At 36.1% G+C, this 17,896-nt stretch overlaps 2 protein-coding genes across 3 annotated transcripts; both read right to left on the bottom strand.

Moving 5' to 3' along the window:
* Nucleotides 1-1,354: 1,354 nt before the first annotated feature.
* Nucleotides 1,355-15,389, bottom strand: LOC120623255 (host cell factor-like). 2 transcript variants are annotated; one of them, XM_039889174.1, is made up of 13 exons: nucleotides 15,085-15,389; nucleotides 12,218-12,313; nucleotides 11,239-11,339; nucleotides 10,749-10,920; nucleotides 9,653-9,764; nucleotides 8,942-9,076; nucleotides 7,885-8,012; nucleotides 7,040-7,260; nucleotides 5,653-5,733; nucleotides 5,033-5,194; nucleotides 3,993-4,163; nucleotides 2,893-3,079; nucleotides 1,355-2,085 (listed from the first exon to the last, which is right to left on the bottom strand). In XM_039889174.1, the coding sequence occupies exons 1-13, from the start codon at nucleotides 15,224-15,226 to the stop codon at nucleotides 1,997-1,999; spliced, it is 1,797 nt and encodes a 598-aa protein (XP_039745108.1). In that variant the 5' UTR covers nucleotides 15,227-15,389; the 3' UTR covers nucleotides 1,355-1,996. The 2 variants fall into 2 exon arrangements, with proteins under 2 accessions (XP_039745108.1, XP_039745109.1); XM_039889175.1 differs by having other exon boundaries at nucleotides 2,893-3,076.
* A 1,090-nt stretch (nucleotides 15,390-16,479) lies between these two features.
* LOC120623447 (small integral membrane protein 8) lies at nucleotides 16,480-17,792 on the bottom strand. Its single transcript, XM_039889479.1, has 3 exons — nucleotides 17,650-17,792; nucleotides 17,360-17,535; nucleotides 16,480-17,272 (listed from the first exon to the last, which is right to left on the bottom strand). Exons 2-3 carry the CDS (start codon nucleotides 17,477-17,479, stop codon nucleotides 17,117-17,119), a joined length of 276 nt encoding a protein of 91 aa, XP_039745413.1. The 5' UTR covers nucleotides 17,480-17,535; nucleotides 17,650-17,792; the 3' UTR covers nucleotides 16,480-17,116.
* Nucleotides 17,793-17,896: the final 104 nt, after the last annotated feature.

Raw genomic sequence — 17,896 nt, 5'->3', positions numbered from 1 at the left:
GTCTGATAAACCAGGGGTAAATGACAATCTTCCTTATTCGAGCGTAATGATTTAAAAAACTGACTTAATTCGAGTAAGACTCCTGCACTGAGGATTCCGGACCTTGTAAGGTAACGTATAATTATAAATATTTGCTTGATTAAAATATTTAAAAAAAACACTACTTTGTTTGTAAACACATCACTGCTTAGCACAAGTTTTAAAAAAAAATTCGAACACAGCAGTGATGCTTGGCGGTAGAATTCGTCATGGCGGCAGTACTTCCCTGGACGAACTCTCTAGTAGTAATAAAATGCGTAAATAAATAAATAAATAAATATACTACGGCAATACACACATCGCCATCTAGCCCCAAACTAAGCGTAGCTTGTGTTATGGATACTAAGATGACAGATGAATACGTCTTGTGTTCCAATGTATGCGTTCCAAAATCAAATCGGCAGCTATTAGTGACGGCCCGGAAAGCTAGGGACTAGAAGATTTCATTTCAGTCAAATTTCTTAGGCTTATATCATTTCATTTGGACGAAAATTAACAATAGTAAATTTTCATCGTCACGTTAAGACATTAAAAGAATAACGTAAAGGAGAAAGAGCTATACATTGGTGCTGATTTTTTGTACAGAAATCTTTTGTTCTTTTCACCCTGCAAAATTATAGCACTATTTTTAGACATGTCAACGTAGTTAAGTTTAGTGTTTTATGTACAACAAAATAATTGGCGCCATTGAACTCTTGCTGTTTTTTTTCTAGTTCCCAAGTTAGCCTTTGACTGCCATCTCGCCTTTCTTATTTAGTTCGGTTCATTAAACCATAATCGGTTTGTACATACTCGATCGCTAAATCGGTTGCCGGTTCTTGATCAAGCTCCTAAAATATGAGCAAGGGCTCATTCGATTTGGATTGCCGCCTAGAAAAACCTTGTTGCAACAGGTATTTATTATATTACATTATATTATAACAGGCATTAAAAAATAATTAATATTTATGTCAAAAAAATTTAAACAACAAAGCCGCGTGAGAAAAAATATGTCGATTTTTCAAATACGATTGTTATTCAACCATTTTTTTCAAATTTCTGTTGTTACAAAAATCGACATAAAAATTAAACTTTTAAGTGAAAATGTAATTCGATTACGTGCAAAAGTTGGTTTTAAATTTAGTTTGTTATAATTTTTTGTTATGAAGTAAAAATTAATAACTTTTTATTTTTGATATTTCAAAATATTATAACATTCGAAATTTAAAACTTTAGTTAATCTTTTATTTTTTTTACATACACTTGAGTTTGGTGCCCGTACAGTGTCGCCTACTCTAATCCGGATTAATTCGAGGTCTGTGTAAAAACAACAAAAAAATATTTCAAAATGATGTTTATTCTTTGAATGGATATTTTACATAACAGATATAATTTTGCACTTATTCTATTTATGATACTTACACAACTTCATCTTATCAGTCACTTATTACATATTAAAAATAAATCTGTCATCAAAACACGAGTCATAAACATTTCATTCACCCACGCGACCACGCTCCGGGAAATAAACCAGATATCGCAATATTATTTATGATTGTTTAACATTATTAGAAAATATAACTTGCTATGTGTACTACATATATTAAAATGTGCAACAAGCACACAAATACAGAACAATCGCCTTAGTGTATTATATGAAGTTACTGCTGTTTTTTTTATTCTATTACAATTTAGCCTTTGACTGCAATTTCACCCAATGGTAAGTGATGATGTAGTCTAAGATAGTAACGGGCTAACCTGTTATAAGCCAAACCCCTAATCGGTTTCTACGCGTCACCGTACCGGAACGCTAAATCGTTTAGGGGTCTTCAGTGTCGGTAGGGTGGTAACCAAGAGCCTCCCTACCAGCTGTTACGAAATCAAATTTAAATAATTTTAAAATTTACACTAAGGCCTCAGTGGATTTAAATATTTTCATACAACAATGTACTCGAAGTAAAACCTCAGAATTAAACATTCAGTGCATTAACTGTTTTGGTTGTTTTGACGGAGATGCTCCTGGTAACCGCCCTTCGCCTGCCCTTTTCATCCCCGTTGACTTAATATCTGAAAGAATGGTTTTTGTTATTAAATAAAAGGATATGCAAGAAACCGATATGAAACATATTAAAATCTTCATGGTCGCTTAATTCTCGCAGCTTAGCTTTAGCTCATTAGGTCACGTCACGCGTCGTTTAGCTGGGTGCCTACCCACGTCTACCTATTCAATCGAGTCAAAGTAACCTACGATTTGTTAAGTACTGTTTCCCAGTATTGTAACTAGATAGCGCTCTTTTGATTTCATACAAATCGTAGTTAACTTTCACGCCATCGAACAGGTAGAAATCTCACACTAGGCACTCTGTTCTCTAGATCCGGTAACTTACACATACACTGTGGCGAAGGGTGCATACATGCATGTCACGAGACATACGGCAGGTGTTAAACATATACATAAAAAGTTCACATTGGAATGTACTTTGATAAAAATATAGAGTAAAACTATAATCCTTCTGTTATAATTCCGTAATACAAACAAGGGAATCGAGGCATGACGACATAAGAGAGCGTGCCAGCACAAGCGTCAATTTTACTACCGGTAGGTGTTACTAATAAAAGATGTCTAATGTAGAAATTTTCCACAGAACAAAATATATCGTGCCATGTGCGTAACCGATAAAACACAAATTTTGTATGTGAAGGTGGATTACAGATAATTACAGTTTCTAACTTGTTATCCTGAGATTTATCTGTCCTTGAATATTTCATGTGCGTCTTGTCAATCGCGCCCTCCCCCTGTCTCACCGCCCATATACCTCGAGCCGTTTGTACACACTCTATAACAGATAGTAGTTACAATAAGAAGTAAATTACCTTGAAGCCACCTGACTTGAGTGGCGGGCCCGTAGCCCTTGTCGTTGCGCGCGGCGATGCGGAAGATAATCGCGGGCTTGGTGGACGAGTCCACGTGCGCGGCGCTCAGCGACGCCTGCGGGACTACGCACGTGTTGGCCTTGCCGCAGTACACTCGCACGAACGCCAGCTGCGACTTTGACGCCTCCTGGGGAGAAAGTGATACCAATTCTACAGAAAACTGTTTATTTAAAAAACCAATGCCCGTTTTCACGAATAAAGGCAATGCCTTAATAAGTAACGCCTAATCTAAAGAGATTCCTCGGCATAAATCAACCGTTCACCAATAGTTATCACCTAAGAGTTGGTAAAAATGTCCATAAGCATCGCCTAGCTCATTAGACATTCAATTTAGACGATGCCTAGATTTAGTGAAAACGGCCATTAGATTATGCCTTTGTTGGCCCGTAGGAACAGAAAATTGTTTATTTCACTAACGACGAACAAGGCAATGCATAATTAAGTAACGCCTTATCTAAGGAAATTCCTAGGCATACATCAACCGTTCACCAATAGCTATCACCTAAGAGTTTGTGAAACGTTTTTTTTTCTACAAACATCGCCTAAATCATTACGCAAGCTTAGTGAAAACGGCCATTATTGATGCTTATGTTTACCAGTAGGATCTTACTAATTTCCTAACTCCGCGCTGGTGGTACTGAGAACTTTGTGACAGAAAAAACGGAAGGCCTAACACTATTGGACCCGGGAATAGAAAGCAGGACCTCGTAAAAATCAAAATGCTAAAGGGGCAATTTGGGAACTTATGAATTCAGAATTTTCTCTGGACTGGTCTGGTGTGGGAGCCGAGGCGCGTTATATCTTAATATATATAAATCTCTTGTGTTTTATATGTTTTAAGTAATTAAAATATTACTTGCTTCAACGGTGAAGGAAAACATCGTGAGGAAACCTGCATGCCAGAGTTATGTTCTCAAGGGTGTGTGGAGTCCACCAATTCGCACTGGGGCAGCGGCAGACTACGGCCTTAACCCTTTCTCATCGTGGGAGGAGACCGGTGCCCTGTAGTGGGCCGGTAAATGGATTGATATGATGATTACCTTAGGTTGTGAGTTAGAGCGTACTGCGAGATATACTGAATATTCGAAGATGCCTTCAGCGGCGACTTGCGGTGGCTCCCAGGACAGGTGCGCCCCCTCCACCGACTTGGAGATCTTGATAGCGGACGGCGCGCCCGGGAAGCCGGGCAAGCACGTTTTAAATGCTGACTCCTGTTAATACAATTTGACATATACAAAGTGTAACAGAATTACGAAATAATATTGAAGGATGCATTAGTATATTTCATAAGGAATTCTCTGTGAAAATATTTTATCAAAAGAAGCATATTTATTTTTCCATACAAACGAATTCAAAACATTCTAAGTGTTTACTTATTGACAACCCTATTAAACGTAAAAGTTCGACACGTGCATAGTACCTACGCTACGTGATGCATACCTAATTAAGTGACAGGAGTTATTTGATTTTAATTTTGCATGTAATTTTAAGGCCGTATATTCGGCCGGTCTTTCAGTTAAAACTTTGGTGGTTTACTCAAAGTTTTTCGGTTTCATAAATAAATCTCAGAGATAGTATATAATGTACCTCAATCCTGTGAAGTATTATATCGGTTTTCATTAACACGTTGTATACAACATACGTAGAATAATTATTGGATAGAAGAAGGCATTACTCTGCGGGATTCTAAGCTTAATATGCTATACTTCGCGAAAAACAGGAGAATCTGTATGGTATAATTTATAATTTCTTCAATCTTTATACTCCACACCAAACAGATCTTCGGCAATATGCACGGAGCCCACCATAATTATCGTTGCTTAAATATTCATTGTAAATAGTCAACACCTCCTGAGGATGTTCCGGTGTCGAAGCGAAAAGTAAAAATATTATCAACCCAAACTAATCCACTAAAGAGCCTTCATAAAATTAGGATTATATTTGAAGGGTTTAGTTCACCACGCGGGTCAAATGCTGATGGGCAGACTTCAACCCGATAATCGAACCGAAAACTTGCGACTGTCCCCACTAAATAGGCAGTTAGTGGATCTAGAATAAATATAATGATAAAACTCTTCACCTCACTGAACTCTCCTCGCCCACAAGAGTTTATAGCGGCAATTCTGAATTTGTATGCTGTGCCGTGCTCCAATGGTGATGTAGGTAAAGTTGCGAAATCCGGCATACTGTCCAGCGATAGATTCGATATATCAACGTTCGGATCCGATATGTAATTGTGCACCTGAAAATGTACCATAAATTAACGTATAATACGCACCATTAAAGAAAATATTTTTTCTTAAAAATCTCGTTCTATCTATTTCGCACAATATTCGCCCTGACACGACATTGGCCGCCTTTTATGAATCATTTCTTTAATAGTGCGGGAAATTAATAAAAGTATGAAGAATATTTTGAACCGACTCGCAAAACAAGGCTTTAGAACAAACCCAATTATTACATATACGTTTTTTAATATATTCAATATTTCCGGGATTGAACTACCTATAATACAAGGAAATCTTCTATAACTCAATAAAACTATATAATACATTTAAGTTGTACTCAAAATAAATAGCTCGTAAATTTTGATTGAACTTTATGATAAGATCGCTATTGGTGCCACAACGCTGTTTCTTATGTTGAAACCCGCAAAATTTGCATATAAATACAATAATAAAAAATAAAAAAAAATCTTACCGTAAATGTGGTTCCTTTCACAAAGCCCACAGTGTACCACGCATCTTCATCATTGACTGGCTTTTGATCCTCAGGTTCTGCCTGTAACAAGCAACAAAATAGTACTATCAGGCAAAAGTCAAAAATATCTTTATTCAAGTAAGCCCATATCAGATGGCACTTTTGATGCGTACATTACATGACAAAAGTGTACACGGTAGTGAGATGATGGCGATATCGATCTTCGTAAACTTAAAACTAATGCTACGAGGGTTCCAAACAGGTGGTATATATAACATCCAAGAATGAACGGTCGGACTTTTGTCATCAATTATGAAACCAGAATGCAAGTATGAGTTTTTTCTACCTACGTTTACTAATGCGATCGCGTGAGAGTTAATTATATGGTAAGTATCTAAACAGCGCCATCTAACGTCAGTACAGTGTCCCAGTATTGTATTCGACGGCCGATTGGTGCAGTGGGCACAACTGGAATATGTTTGTGTGATGAACATTAATGTTTTTCAGTGTCTGGGTGTTTATCTGTATTTTGTAAGTACTTATGTTAATTTTTTATACAAATATTCATCAGTCATCTTAGCATATAACACAAGCTACGCTTACTTCGGGGCTAGATGGCGATAGAAAGATGGTAGATTGTCGTAGTATATTTATTATTATTATTATTACTGTAACTAGAGCTGACGCTCCTTCTATACAGTGGCCGGTCAGTTGACGTCATTAAACGAAATGTAGGTCCGGAATATTGTGGGGTTCCCGAAGTTATGATAATTTTTTCGATTTTTTGAGGAATTTCGACATGACCATCTTAAAAAAATTCTAAAAAAAATCAAAATACTTTTTTAGTTTTTTTTTTTTTGCTGAATTCTCATGAGTTGGACCTTAATTTTTTTTTGTGACGTCAATTGACCGGCCACCGTGTATAAACCGTGGTAACTTTCACGCGATAGAATATATAAATGTAAACGTAAACGTAGTTGAAAAATCTCACGGCACTCAGTTCGGAGAATGATGTTTTTTTTTTGTGTTTATAGACGATAGCTTAACTGCACTTGAATCACACCTGATGGTAAGCGATGATGCAGCCTAAGAGATGCCTATTCACTCTTGATTTGAAGGTACTCATATTGTACGAACTGGGGAAAATGGAAGCTGGAATTGCATTCCAGATCCTAGCGGTGAGGATCAGAAACCAAGATGCGAAGCGCTTCGTACGCGTCCGCGGTATATCGACCACGTAGGGATGCAGATCCTTACGGTGCCTCGCGGTTCGATTTTAAAAAGGCGAGGGGGGAACTAGATCAAATAGTTTTTGAGCACACTCTCCGAAACATATCTTCTTATTGTTATGGCCAAGCTTACCAACAAAGCTCCAATTCACACTCACCTGTTCGTGTTGATGATGTAAAGCGGCGCTGGCTAGTGTGGCGAGCGCATGCGCAGCGTCCGTGGGCGGTATTGGCGGTGCTCCGTTAGCACCGGCGGCAGCGGGGCCAGAGCTGCTCACGGCTCCATCCCCTTCGCCTGCACCCGTCGCCTCCGCACCAGCACCCTCCGTTCCAGAGGAGGAAACGCTCGCTGCGCCTCCTTCCTCGCTTTGGAATATCCCTAAATAGTATAACTCATTATACTCCATCCATTATGTTGTTTATCTTTCCGTTGCTCAAATGGTGCTACTTATTGTAGCTGTTTACTGACCAGAAAATTGGTTTTTAATATGTGAAGAGAGGGTTTGCACGCTTTTTATATCATCTGCATAGCCTGTGGTTAGCAGATGATATAAAATGAAGAAAATCTCCAATACGAGTTATAAATACTCAAGGGTAGACTTTTTATAACTCTTACAATGCCCATCCTTAAGTTTTTTATAAATCGTACTAGAGGTATTCTTCATTTTATATCACCTGCATACCCTGTGCATACCCTCTATACACGCCACTGGCGTAGAGGTTTAAAATAGGTGCCACACCCCTTTCAGAGATCATCTTAGATTGCATCGTCACTTGCAGTTTTTAGGTTATTTGTTTATCTTGAACAACCCCAACTTGCAATACAGAGAGGAGATCGCTTAACAATTTGCAAGCCGTGGCAGAATGCATCTAGGGCTAGCCATGTGTGTATTGTTGTAGTATATTTGTTTAATTCTTTAGAACATTCCTGTTATAAAGCAGACAGATGAATATTTTGATACAATCTAAAAAAGATTGGTTGGATTCATTGTATTGAACTGACCTTGAAGTAAATTGGGTGAAAGCAACGCAGATCCATTCGCTGTCATGGTGAGAAGAGGCATAGACTCGCTCACCGAGGGCATCGTGTCCGCCGCACCTTCCATTTCAGACGTGTCAGCGTCATTGAACCTAAGCAAAACTCTTATACTTATACGGGTCAGCACTAAGCATAGGCAGGTTACAAATATTTTGCCTAACAAAGTGTGGCAACAGGGAATAGGACAGTTCTACCCGCTTTTATTATTACACATATATTGACCAGATATTATTTCCGCAACGGCGGGAGAATTTATAAAGCTGTGGTAGGAGATAAAATTAAGTCCTCTCTCCGAAGAGAGAAATGTAGTGCAGCCCAGCCACCCCAGCCGTAATGGACCAAACTTATTACAGCACAACATTAACCACAGTGAATTGCATAAAACTGGAACATCGCAATTATCAAAATACCTTAAAACCAAAACATAGCATTGCTGTTTGGCGGCTGAAATAAGTGAAACATCCCTGGATGGGCTCTATCCATAAATATTTTACACAATTAGAATTTATTAGGCAACCAGGGTTTTTTGAGATCATGCCTGAGCCACCTTCGCATGCCTTCAACATTGAAATTGAAAGAAATGTAGTGACAATTATTGATGCGACCGGGACAGTTCATGTGTGAAGAGTTGTCAAATTCAATATCACAATTTACATTTTGCACTTAGTGAATTATTTTCAATATTTACTGTTGACTGCATTCTTCGTCAGCATTTATTACGGTTTCTTAAACATCCCGGTGTTTACAAATCCCGTGGGAACTGTTAATTTTCTGGGATAAAAAGTAGAGTAGAGTTACTCTCCATCTTTTCAACTAACTCTGTTAAGTCTGTCTGTAGTGAGGGCGTAAAGAAAGTACGAACAAACAAAAAATCAAACACACTTGCAAATTTATAATTTTAGTAACGATTGGAGAGATATTTTCAGGTTTTGTGAGATATGATGTGTAGCTTACTTTTCAACATATTATGTGACATAATAAATTTGTAACAATTTATTTTTATTATCTTAATTTGACTTACTCATTCGTCGGTTGCACTTGAGGTAGCACAGAGAAGGAATGAAGCACTGCCGGGCCGTTAGCGGTTGAAGATATGAGAGCAGCTTCCGTTTGACCACTACTTGATATGTCTGCACCACCTTCTGTTGTGCTAGAACTGAATAAAAGTTTGCTTTCAACATGAACCATGAATCCATTAGATGAAATCAAACTTATTTATTAACCTTGAAGCAACAAAAAATATAACTTCATTTAATAACTTTTATGTTTACTTCAGGTTCGTCCTAAACAAAATATTATGGTATCAAGAAATCACAAAACAATTAACTAATATATAGGCGATTGGCCTTGACAATTTACAATGGATTTCGGTATGTAGGCAAAAGCATGTTTTTATATTATTTTGCGCAGCGTTAAGTTAAGATGCGAGGCCACGCAGGGGCAATTTGGGAATTTATAATTTCTGAATTATCTCTGGTCTGGTCTGGGAGTCTGTGGCTTTTTATCAATCTACCGACAAAGAAGAGCCGCTAAGCGATTAAGCGTTCCGGTTCTGTGTAGAAACTGATAAGGGGTGTAAAATGACTGCCATACTGCCTAACAGATTAGCCAGCTACTACCTTACTGCATCATCACTTACGTGATTTTGCAGTCAAGGGCTAACTTTTAATGGAATAACAATTAAATTAAATTCACTAAATTCCAATAAAAAAAGACAATGAATTTGTTGTACCTGATTCCTGTACTAAGTACTTCTTGTGCTGCACTGCTAATATCATTTACGTCATCACTACTGGCTACTCCTTCACCACCACCCATATCTTCATCCATTGTACTCGACTCTTCTACGATAATAAAATGATTGTGAATGATGTGAATGATTGCATTAGATAAGGGTGTTACTCCGCTATTCCTTGGCCAAGAGAACTGGCGCAAGCCACAAGTACTTAGTAACTCGTGTAAGATCGTGTGGCGGTATGAAAAAGTAAGGAGTTATCGCATCTGTATCCTGGTTACAGTTCGGTAACCTATTTGGGGAAACCGAGGGTTTTGTCTGTGGAATTATGGACGAAGTCATCAAGACGAGAAACTACCGGACACGCATTATGTCTCTACGGTATGGCCTTCTCCTTTCATTAGTCCTTGAGACTGTTTGTTTGTTTGTCCGTCTGTCTGTTTGTCTGTCTGTTTGTCTGTCTGTTTGTCTGTCTGTTTGTCTGTCTGCTTGTCTGTCTGCTTGTCTGTATGTTTGTCTGTCTGTTTGTCTGTCTGTCTGTTTGTTAGTCTGCCTGTTTGTCTGCCTGTTTGTCTGTCCGTTTGTTTGTCCGTTTGATTGCCCGTTTGTTTGCCTGTTTGTTTTTCTATTTGTCTGTCTGTTTGTTTTTTTGTTTGTCTGCCTGTCTGTCTGTTTGCTTACTTGCGTGTGCGTGCCAACCACTCAAAACGATCAAGCTGCTCCAAAAAACAACACCATTTCGATGCGTGTTGATGGGGACAATGTGCAGTTTAGCTCTATCAATCGGCTTGCAGATCAAGACGAGGTCACCAGTTACCCCATACAATTTTTGAATTAGCTATCTGCCCCTTGGTTTCTCATGGGTTTTTGAGACAGTAACCCATATTTGTATTCCAAAAATTCAAAACTTTTCGAGAGTTTTTTGAACATCTAAGTCCACGCGAACGAAGTCGCGGGCACAATCGTACATAAATGTAGCCTTAAAATGTTCTAGGGAATGTGTTACATATACTCAACACATCCAAGCAAAGTAGAAGAAATATTATGAACCTGGGCACTGATACAAACCTGTTGCTGAGTAAGATTAACATACCGTCTTGTATCAGTGGAGCACCATCTCCTTCAATGGGCATGGCGGAGCTTATGGACTGATCTGGGGACTCCTCTTGGGCTCCTTCGACTCCCTCTCCCTCGTCTATTCCTTCCTCCTTTAATAAAGGTTCCAATTGGTTGTCATCTTGTAAAGAGTTCTCCTCAGTTTCAGCCTATTAAATAATCAAATGGTCCTTTATATTGAAGAGTCTTCAATTACACAATTTACAACAAGAAAGTGCAATTTTACACCAGTAATAAAGTTTGCTCGATGTATATGTGTATTCTATTTAAATCTCTATTAGTTTGAATAAAAAAGAACCCTTTACACTTGTACTAATACATAGTACACAAGGACAGCTTATCGCCAAAGCAAGATTTCTTGTAACAGCCCTTCCATGTTTAAATAAAGCATTACGATAGTGTACAATCACCACAATTACCAAGCCTCACATGCAGAGAATAGCATAGAGAAACAAGAATTTTCTTACTGGTGTTGATAGACAGTTATCCCCAATGTAGGCTGACTCGTCACCAACAGTCCCTGGAGTTGTATCATCTATGTCCATTTCTTCTTCTGGATCTGCATCTGCTATGTGATCAGAGGAAAACTATTAATAAAATTTTCATTTAGGTAATTAATTAGTGATTAAAAAGATAGCAGTTGCTAAACTGTTTCTATAGCTTTTTAAAATTTAGTTAAGCTCAATAGTTGTATATATAAATAGATGAACAAACCCAGCTATGTTTATAACATAGACAGATTGATATTTCTACTAAGCCAAGAAGATCCCAGCCATCTTCTTTTCTTTTATATTCCACTACAAGTTAGCCCTTGAGTGCAATCTTACCTGCTGGTTAGTGATGATGCATATCTTGGAGATAGTATAGTGCTAATCTGTTATATTAAACCTATACCCCTAATCAATAACGAAACAGTAAATCGCTTTACGGCCCATCTTTGTTGGTAGGGTGGTAACTAGCCACAGGTGAAGCGTCCCAACAGACCAAACCAGGGAAAATTCAGAAATTATAAATTCTGCAATTATTGCCTCTGCAAACCTCACACTTAAAACCACAGTGCTCAACACTAAGCCAGGGAGTTTGTCAACTTATTCATTCAGATGATTTTTATAGTGCTAGGAAATATGAAAGTTTAATGTCAACAGCCCCTGAAAGTAGTTGATTTTACTATTTTTATTTGTGCATTGTTTAGCCATAATTTCACCTGCCTGCAGAATATAAAGTTTATATCCTAGGATACACTGGCCAATATATAAAATCATAGACCCACTTATAATACAGACAGACTTATAAACATGGCAGAAAGTCTGAATAGTACTGAAGTGTTTTGTTTTAACACATTTTAACATCCAAAAGGTTTTGTCGTGAAGCAAACATTTAGCAAAGCATTTTACTTATTATTATAGTATCAAAATTAATAAAGCACAATCTTAGAAACTGGGATACCTGGCTCAGCATGCTGTTCTTCATTTTCAGGCAAATCTGCAATGGGTTCCAAATCCAGGACATCACTGCTGCTTGTTGGTGCAGCCCCATTTGTTGCTGTATACAAATTGTACATATTAATTCAAATTCAAATTGAAATTTAAAAATGTTTTATTCATGTAGACCTTACCATAGGCACTTATGAAGTGTTCTTACATTTAACATGTTAACACTAATGTTAGGTGACCGTTATAACAGCATTTGTTAACGTAAAACTAAAACTAGGAGGGTTCCAAACACACCTTGGTCTAAGAAGAGTCCAAAACAAACTTAACCAGGTTTTTTTTATCACAATCTCACAGTCTAGTTAATGTTTATCTATGAAGTTGGAGCAATTAATACCCAAACTTTTTTATCATATATGTAATCCTTAATAATAGGTTTGGGAAAAAGTCTATATGTATGAACTTGTAATAAAATCTCTTTGGCTATACTATTTGTATCTAGCTGGTTTTGCTATAATTAAAAGTTTAAATTTTAAAGAAGATAATTCCAAATTCAAATGAGGAAAATGTGTGAATCTAATGAAGAAATTCGATACATTTTAAAATTTTACTACAAAAAAGGTAAAAATGTAACAAAAGCCGCGAAAAAAATTTGCGATGTTTATGCAGCGTCTGTGAGAGTAGGACAAATTTGGTTTAAGTGTTTTCAATCCAGAAATTTTGGTGTCAAAGATGCAACTTGCTCTGGATGCCTTATTACGGATAAAATAGATGCCATTTTTGAAAAATGGAGCAAGATTGGCATATCTATAGTTACAACATAGCTGAAGAACTGGGAATTGACCACAAAACAGATTTGGCGCATTTGAAAAAAACTCATCAGAGCTCACTGAAAGAAACCTAATAAAATTTGGAAAATCCAAAAGTGCACGACTCATTAATAAAATAGCTATCCAATTATTTGTCAATAAATAACGAAAAAAAACACATGAGTCGTTCAAAATAAAAAAATAAAAATTTAAAACAGCTTACTAGGAAAGTGATGCACAGGCGCCCCTGGTGGAATAAAATGTACATAATATCTATAGATATAGATATATCACCATCCATGTTAATTTTACATGGATATATATAGATATACAGTCTTGCAGTTTTCGTTTTTTATTAATTGCAGTTAAACTACACTGAATTAATTAATCATTCGCATTCAGTGACCTACAATCGTCGATTAGAAATTTTTTTTAAAATTTAACTCAAATAATGGATTTTCTCACAAGTGTTTTCGGGTTTCACACATGACGGACAGGAAAATATTTTGACCTATTTTGGTGTTTTTTTCCAATTCTATTGCAATAAATAAATTTTTTAAAAGTATGGAATTAATCTCCATTAATTTATCTCGACAATAGTATGCAAAATGTCTTGATTCCGTGAACTAACAAGGCTATAAAATATAAATATAAAATAGCCGCCGAAATGAGGCGAACAAAAATTTTTAAATCGTAAAGCACTCTCTGATGCTTCGCATCATGAGTCGTGCAAAACCGTGTACTCATTTGTGATTCTTTATTACAATGTAATGAAACCAAACCATTTTTGAAGAAGCTGATAACTGGTGTAATGAGAAGCGGATCATGTATGACAAGAAAGTGTGAAAAAGGTTGTGGTCAAAACCGTGGTGTGGTTGGTGGCCGGTCAGGCTTCACAGACTGTGGCCAAACCCAGGTTAACTTGCAACAAGGTGATGCTTTTTGTGTGTTGGGATTGGAAGGGCATTATTCATTATGAGCTGTTACCAACAGGCACCACTATTGATTCTGAACTCTACTGAGAACAACTGATGAGATTAAAGCAAGAAGTTGAGAGAAAGCAGCCGGAATTAATCAACAGAAGGGGTGTGGTTTTCCATCATGATAAAGCTAGACGTCACACATCATTAGCCATTCAGAAAAAAAATATCGAGTTGGGAGGTGTTAAAGCATCCGCCGTATAGTCCTGACCTTGCACCTTCAGATTTCCATCTGTTTCGGTCTCTTCAGAATTCTTTAGGCAGTGTCGGGTTAACATTGCAAGAGGACTACCAAAACGACTTATGGCAGATTTTTCTATAGCAATGGGATTATGTCTATACCTACAAGATGGCAATAAGTTATCAAAGAAAATGGTACCTTCATACTCTAGTTAAATGTAAATATACTATATTCAAAAAAATGTTTTGAATTTTCTTAAAAAATGCAAAGATACTTTTTCCCTAACCAAATATTAATACGCAATATTTCTATTAGCTTGCGTTTTATAATTATTTTAACATTTGTACAATAACAAACATATATGTGTATTGAAAGAAATTACAATGTTAAATAAGTATTAAACTTAGCCAAATTCCAAAAAGAAAGTTTAATAACAAAGCATATGCATTGGTCACTAGGCAAGCAACCAACACAATGGTTCAAGTGGTCATTAGTAAACTTCTCTCAGACTAACAAAGTTTATTTTAAAATTGACTAAAGAAAAGTTATCATACATTAATATCAAACCATATTGATGTTTGACATTGATTTGAATTGAGTGATTCTGAAGTATTGTGATATAAAAATAATTCAATACTATTTTATTATAAGTTTATGTGTAAGTTTGCATACTAATATTAAGATTTCAAACTGGAACTTTGATGACCCTAATTTGGTTTGTTTACGTTTGAACTTGGCTTATATATAAATGCTGCCCAATATGACATGCCTGCTTATGTACTTATTACTGTAGTCATTCTTACAAGAGTCGAGAGCGCAACCTTTTAAAATAATGTAAAATGAATACAGTACTGGAACGAAAGCGCAATTCGAAATTGTAATCAGCCTGAGAGAAAAAACATATTCAACAAACCTGCATCTTCTGAAGTCTGAGCATCTTCAGCTTCCTCGGGTACTACATTGTTATCATCGACTGTTTCGGCTTGGTTTTCAACCAAAGGGGACATTTCCGCGCCATCGGGAATATCACCGTGAAGAGCAGAGTCTGACTCCATTTCAAGGAAACTTGATGCACTGACTCAGTATAACACAAGTAAACATTGAAATATTACAAGTTTTTAAGCGGTGAAACGCAACATTTTTTTCAGTAAATCAACAAATTCAATTTTTTTGACAACTGTAAAACTAACCCACCTGCCAAAAGCAATGCCAAGCCAACCACAGAACAGGGGCCAACACGGCGTCTAGTGTTGTACCCTCTTTGTCAGTAAAATGAGAAATTACTCTGTGGCTTGTGAAAGAAAGATTTTTATAATCTTTTTCATCTCGATTTCATTCGATTTTTTTAACAAAATCGTATACAATATTATGAAAAAATATAAAAAGCGACAGGTCACACAGTTAGCAAAGAGAATATAGTCTCTTCGTGTACAGGAGTCTTCCCTCATCTTATTCCCACTAGTATAACTGTTTAACTATAGTCGTAAAAATGTAATAGGCCCGTTTTGACATTATTGTTAGACTTTTTCACCATTGTAGTTCTCATCTGCATGTAAATTATTTCGTGCGTTGAACTACTAAAAAATATCTCTGAATCTATGCTAATAACTCTGTTCGGCCGATATATCGATTTATTTCAATTTATCGAAATCGATATCAATTTATTTTTGTTGTCGATACTTTGAGGACCTTGCGGCATTCGTCATCAAGACACGATAAATCCAGACTTTATAATATGGCGGCAGATACAAATGAAAATGACCAAATAAAAAGTAATAGCTGGTCCATCCGTAATAATTGATTGCGTTTTCTTAGTTACTTTATTTATATATAAACATAGTGTTTTAAACTTTTTATGGGTAGTTACTAAAAAGTTTAAAATACTACCAATTTTGGTGTAAATGCAAAGTAAAATTTCCAAAAGCCATATTATAAACTGCAATTATTTTATTAATATAGTAAGTGTTATAAAAGAATAATTCAATTGTTAGTTGAATAAATCACCAATTGCTATCATTGTTTTCATGTAAGATCTGTAAAATGTGATACATAATATATTACCTTAAAATTAAAAAAAACATTCAACTTCTATTATCCTACTAGTCAAGCCTTAGCATTGGTTACCCATATTGAGGTGAAAAAAAAACATTTTTTGCAGTTTTGTGGTGGCAGCAACTTCATATTTTAATTTGCCATAGTGTGTGCCATATTGAGGGAGTATTGAAAAACTATCCATCCATTTTGCACTGATTTTCATTAAACAGCTAAGATTACTAATTCACATAACAAACAAAAAAAAAAATCAAGATTGGTTCACACCCTACTATTTTAGCATCAAGGGTTAAAAACAAGCTTTAATAATTTAAAATTTATTTACAATTTCTAAGACAAGTGACTAAACCTAAATTATTAACATTCCAAATACAGTGTAAACTCTATGTACCGACACTGAGGGCACTGTGTGCTTTGGCGTTATAAAGAGTTGGCGTTAAATGGAGATAAGAAAAATCTGAATTAGAAAAAGAAAAAGTTGTTTGTGAACAACTAAGTATATGAAAACGTATAGCTAATCCACGACTCAGTCTTATTCGTCATGGTCAACAAGTCTACACATGCAAGCAATCCCAATTCGTAAACTAAAGAACGAATTTCTCAGAACGTTCGTATGGATGATGCTGACAGTAGAGTTTATTGTGGGCTAGGATAATAAAGCGACAAAAAAAATGTACACAGCTGCACAGTTTTTAGTAATTTTAGCAACTTAAAAGGTACTTTATTACTCAATTGTTGTTGTTATTGAGGGTGGGTGTAATGCTATGTAGAATGTATCATTGTATGGAAAACAAGCTAAACCAACCAAAACCAATTAGTTTTGACGCTTTAGGGATTTCGCCGATAAATCGAGGGACATTACATGGAGTTTACACTGTATATATTCTTATTTCTTAGTCCCATTTAGATTTCTTCTTTTCAAATATTTCTTTTCCATCTTTATCAATTGCTGAATAATATCCCATTGCTTCATATTTTTGTCTCATATAGGCTATATATCCTAGAGCAATACCAAAACATGTTAGGCCTATGCTCATTATCACTATATTCTGAAAGAACAACAAAAAACATCATGAAATATAAGTCTGTACCTTTAAATTGTAAATGTTACATTATAAAATTAAATAATTACACACAGGTTTGGCATACAACTCGAAGTTAACCACTCTGAAGGCTGTAGTGGATCTCATTCCGCGTATTCCATCACCAGGTTTTTCCTGGCTGTTACTACCTTTGTTGCTATCGCTGCTAGACATTATGTGGATTTATAGTACACTGTCAGGTCTACAATTTCAGAGGTTCTTTAATATAGCTGAAATAAAATGTAATTACAAGTTGTAATTTACAACTGAACGTAGTTTTAGTGATGCAACTATATTTTATGGAAAAATGGACTGTGTCGTATCACTGAACACTAATGTATCACCTTCATATTAAAAATATTGATAATTATTAGTTTGTGCAGCAAAATGATTAAAAACCCACTTGGTTTCTATTTAAAAAAATATATATAACTCCAACTTGCAACCACCATAACATAACCTCAAACACAGCCACAGACATTAAAATATGAAAAATGAAAATAACATTGACATTTAGATTTTGGCGTAACTTTTTCTTCATTCTTTCCCGTAAGGAAAAGGCAAAGGTATATCACCGTACTGCCATGTCTC

Source organism: Pararge aegeria, chromosome 4, assembly GCF_905163445.1.
Source record: "Pararge aegeria chromosome 4, ilParAegt1.1, whole genome shotgun sequence".
NCBI classification, from domain to species: domain Eukaryota; kingdom Metazoa; phylum Arthropoda; class Insecta; order Lepidoptera; family Nymphalidae; genus Pararge; species Pararge aegeria.
The sequence above is the reverse complement of the archived record's forward strand: the minus strand, read 5'-3'. Positions and strand labels throughout refer to the sequence as shown.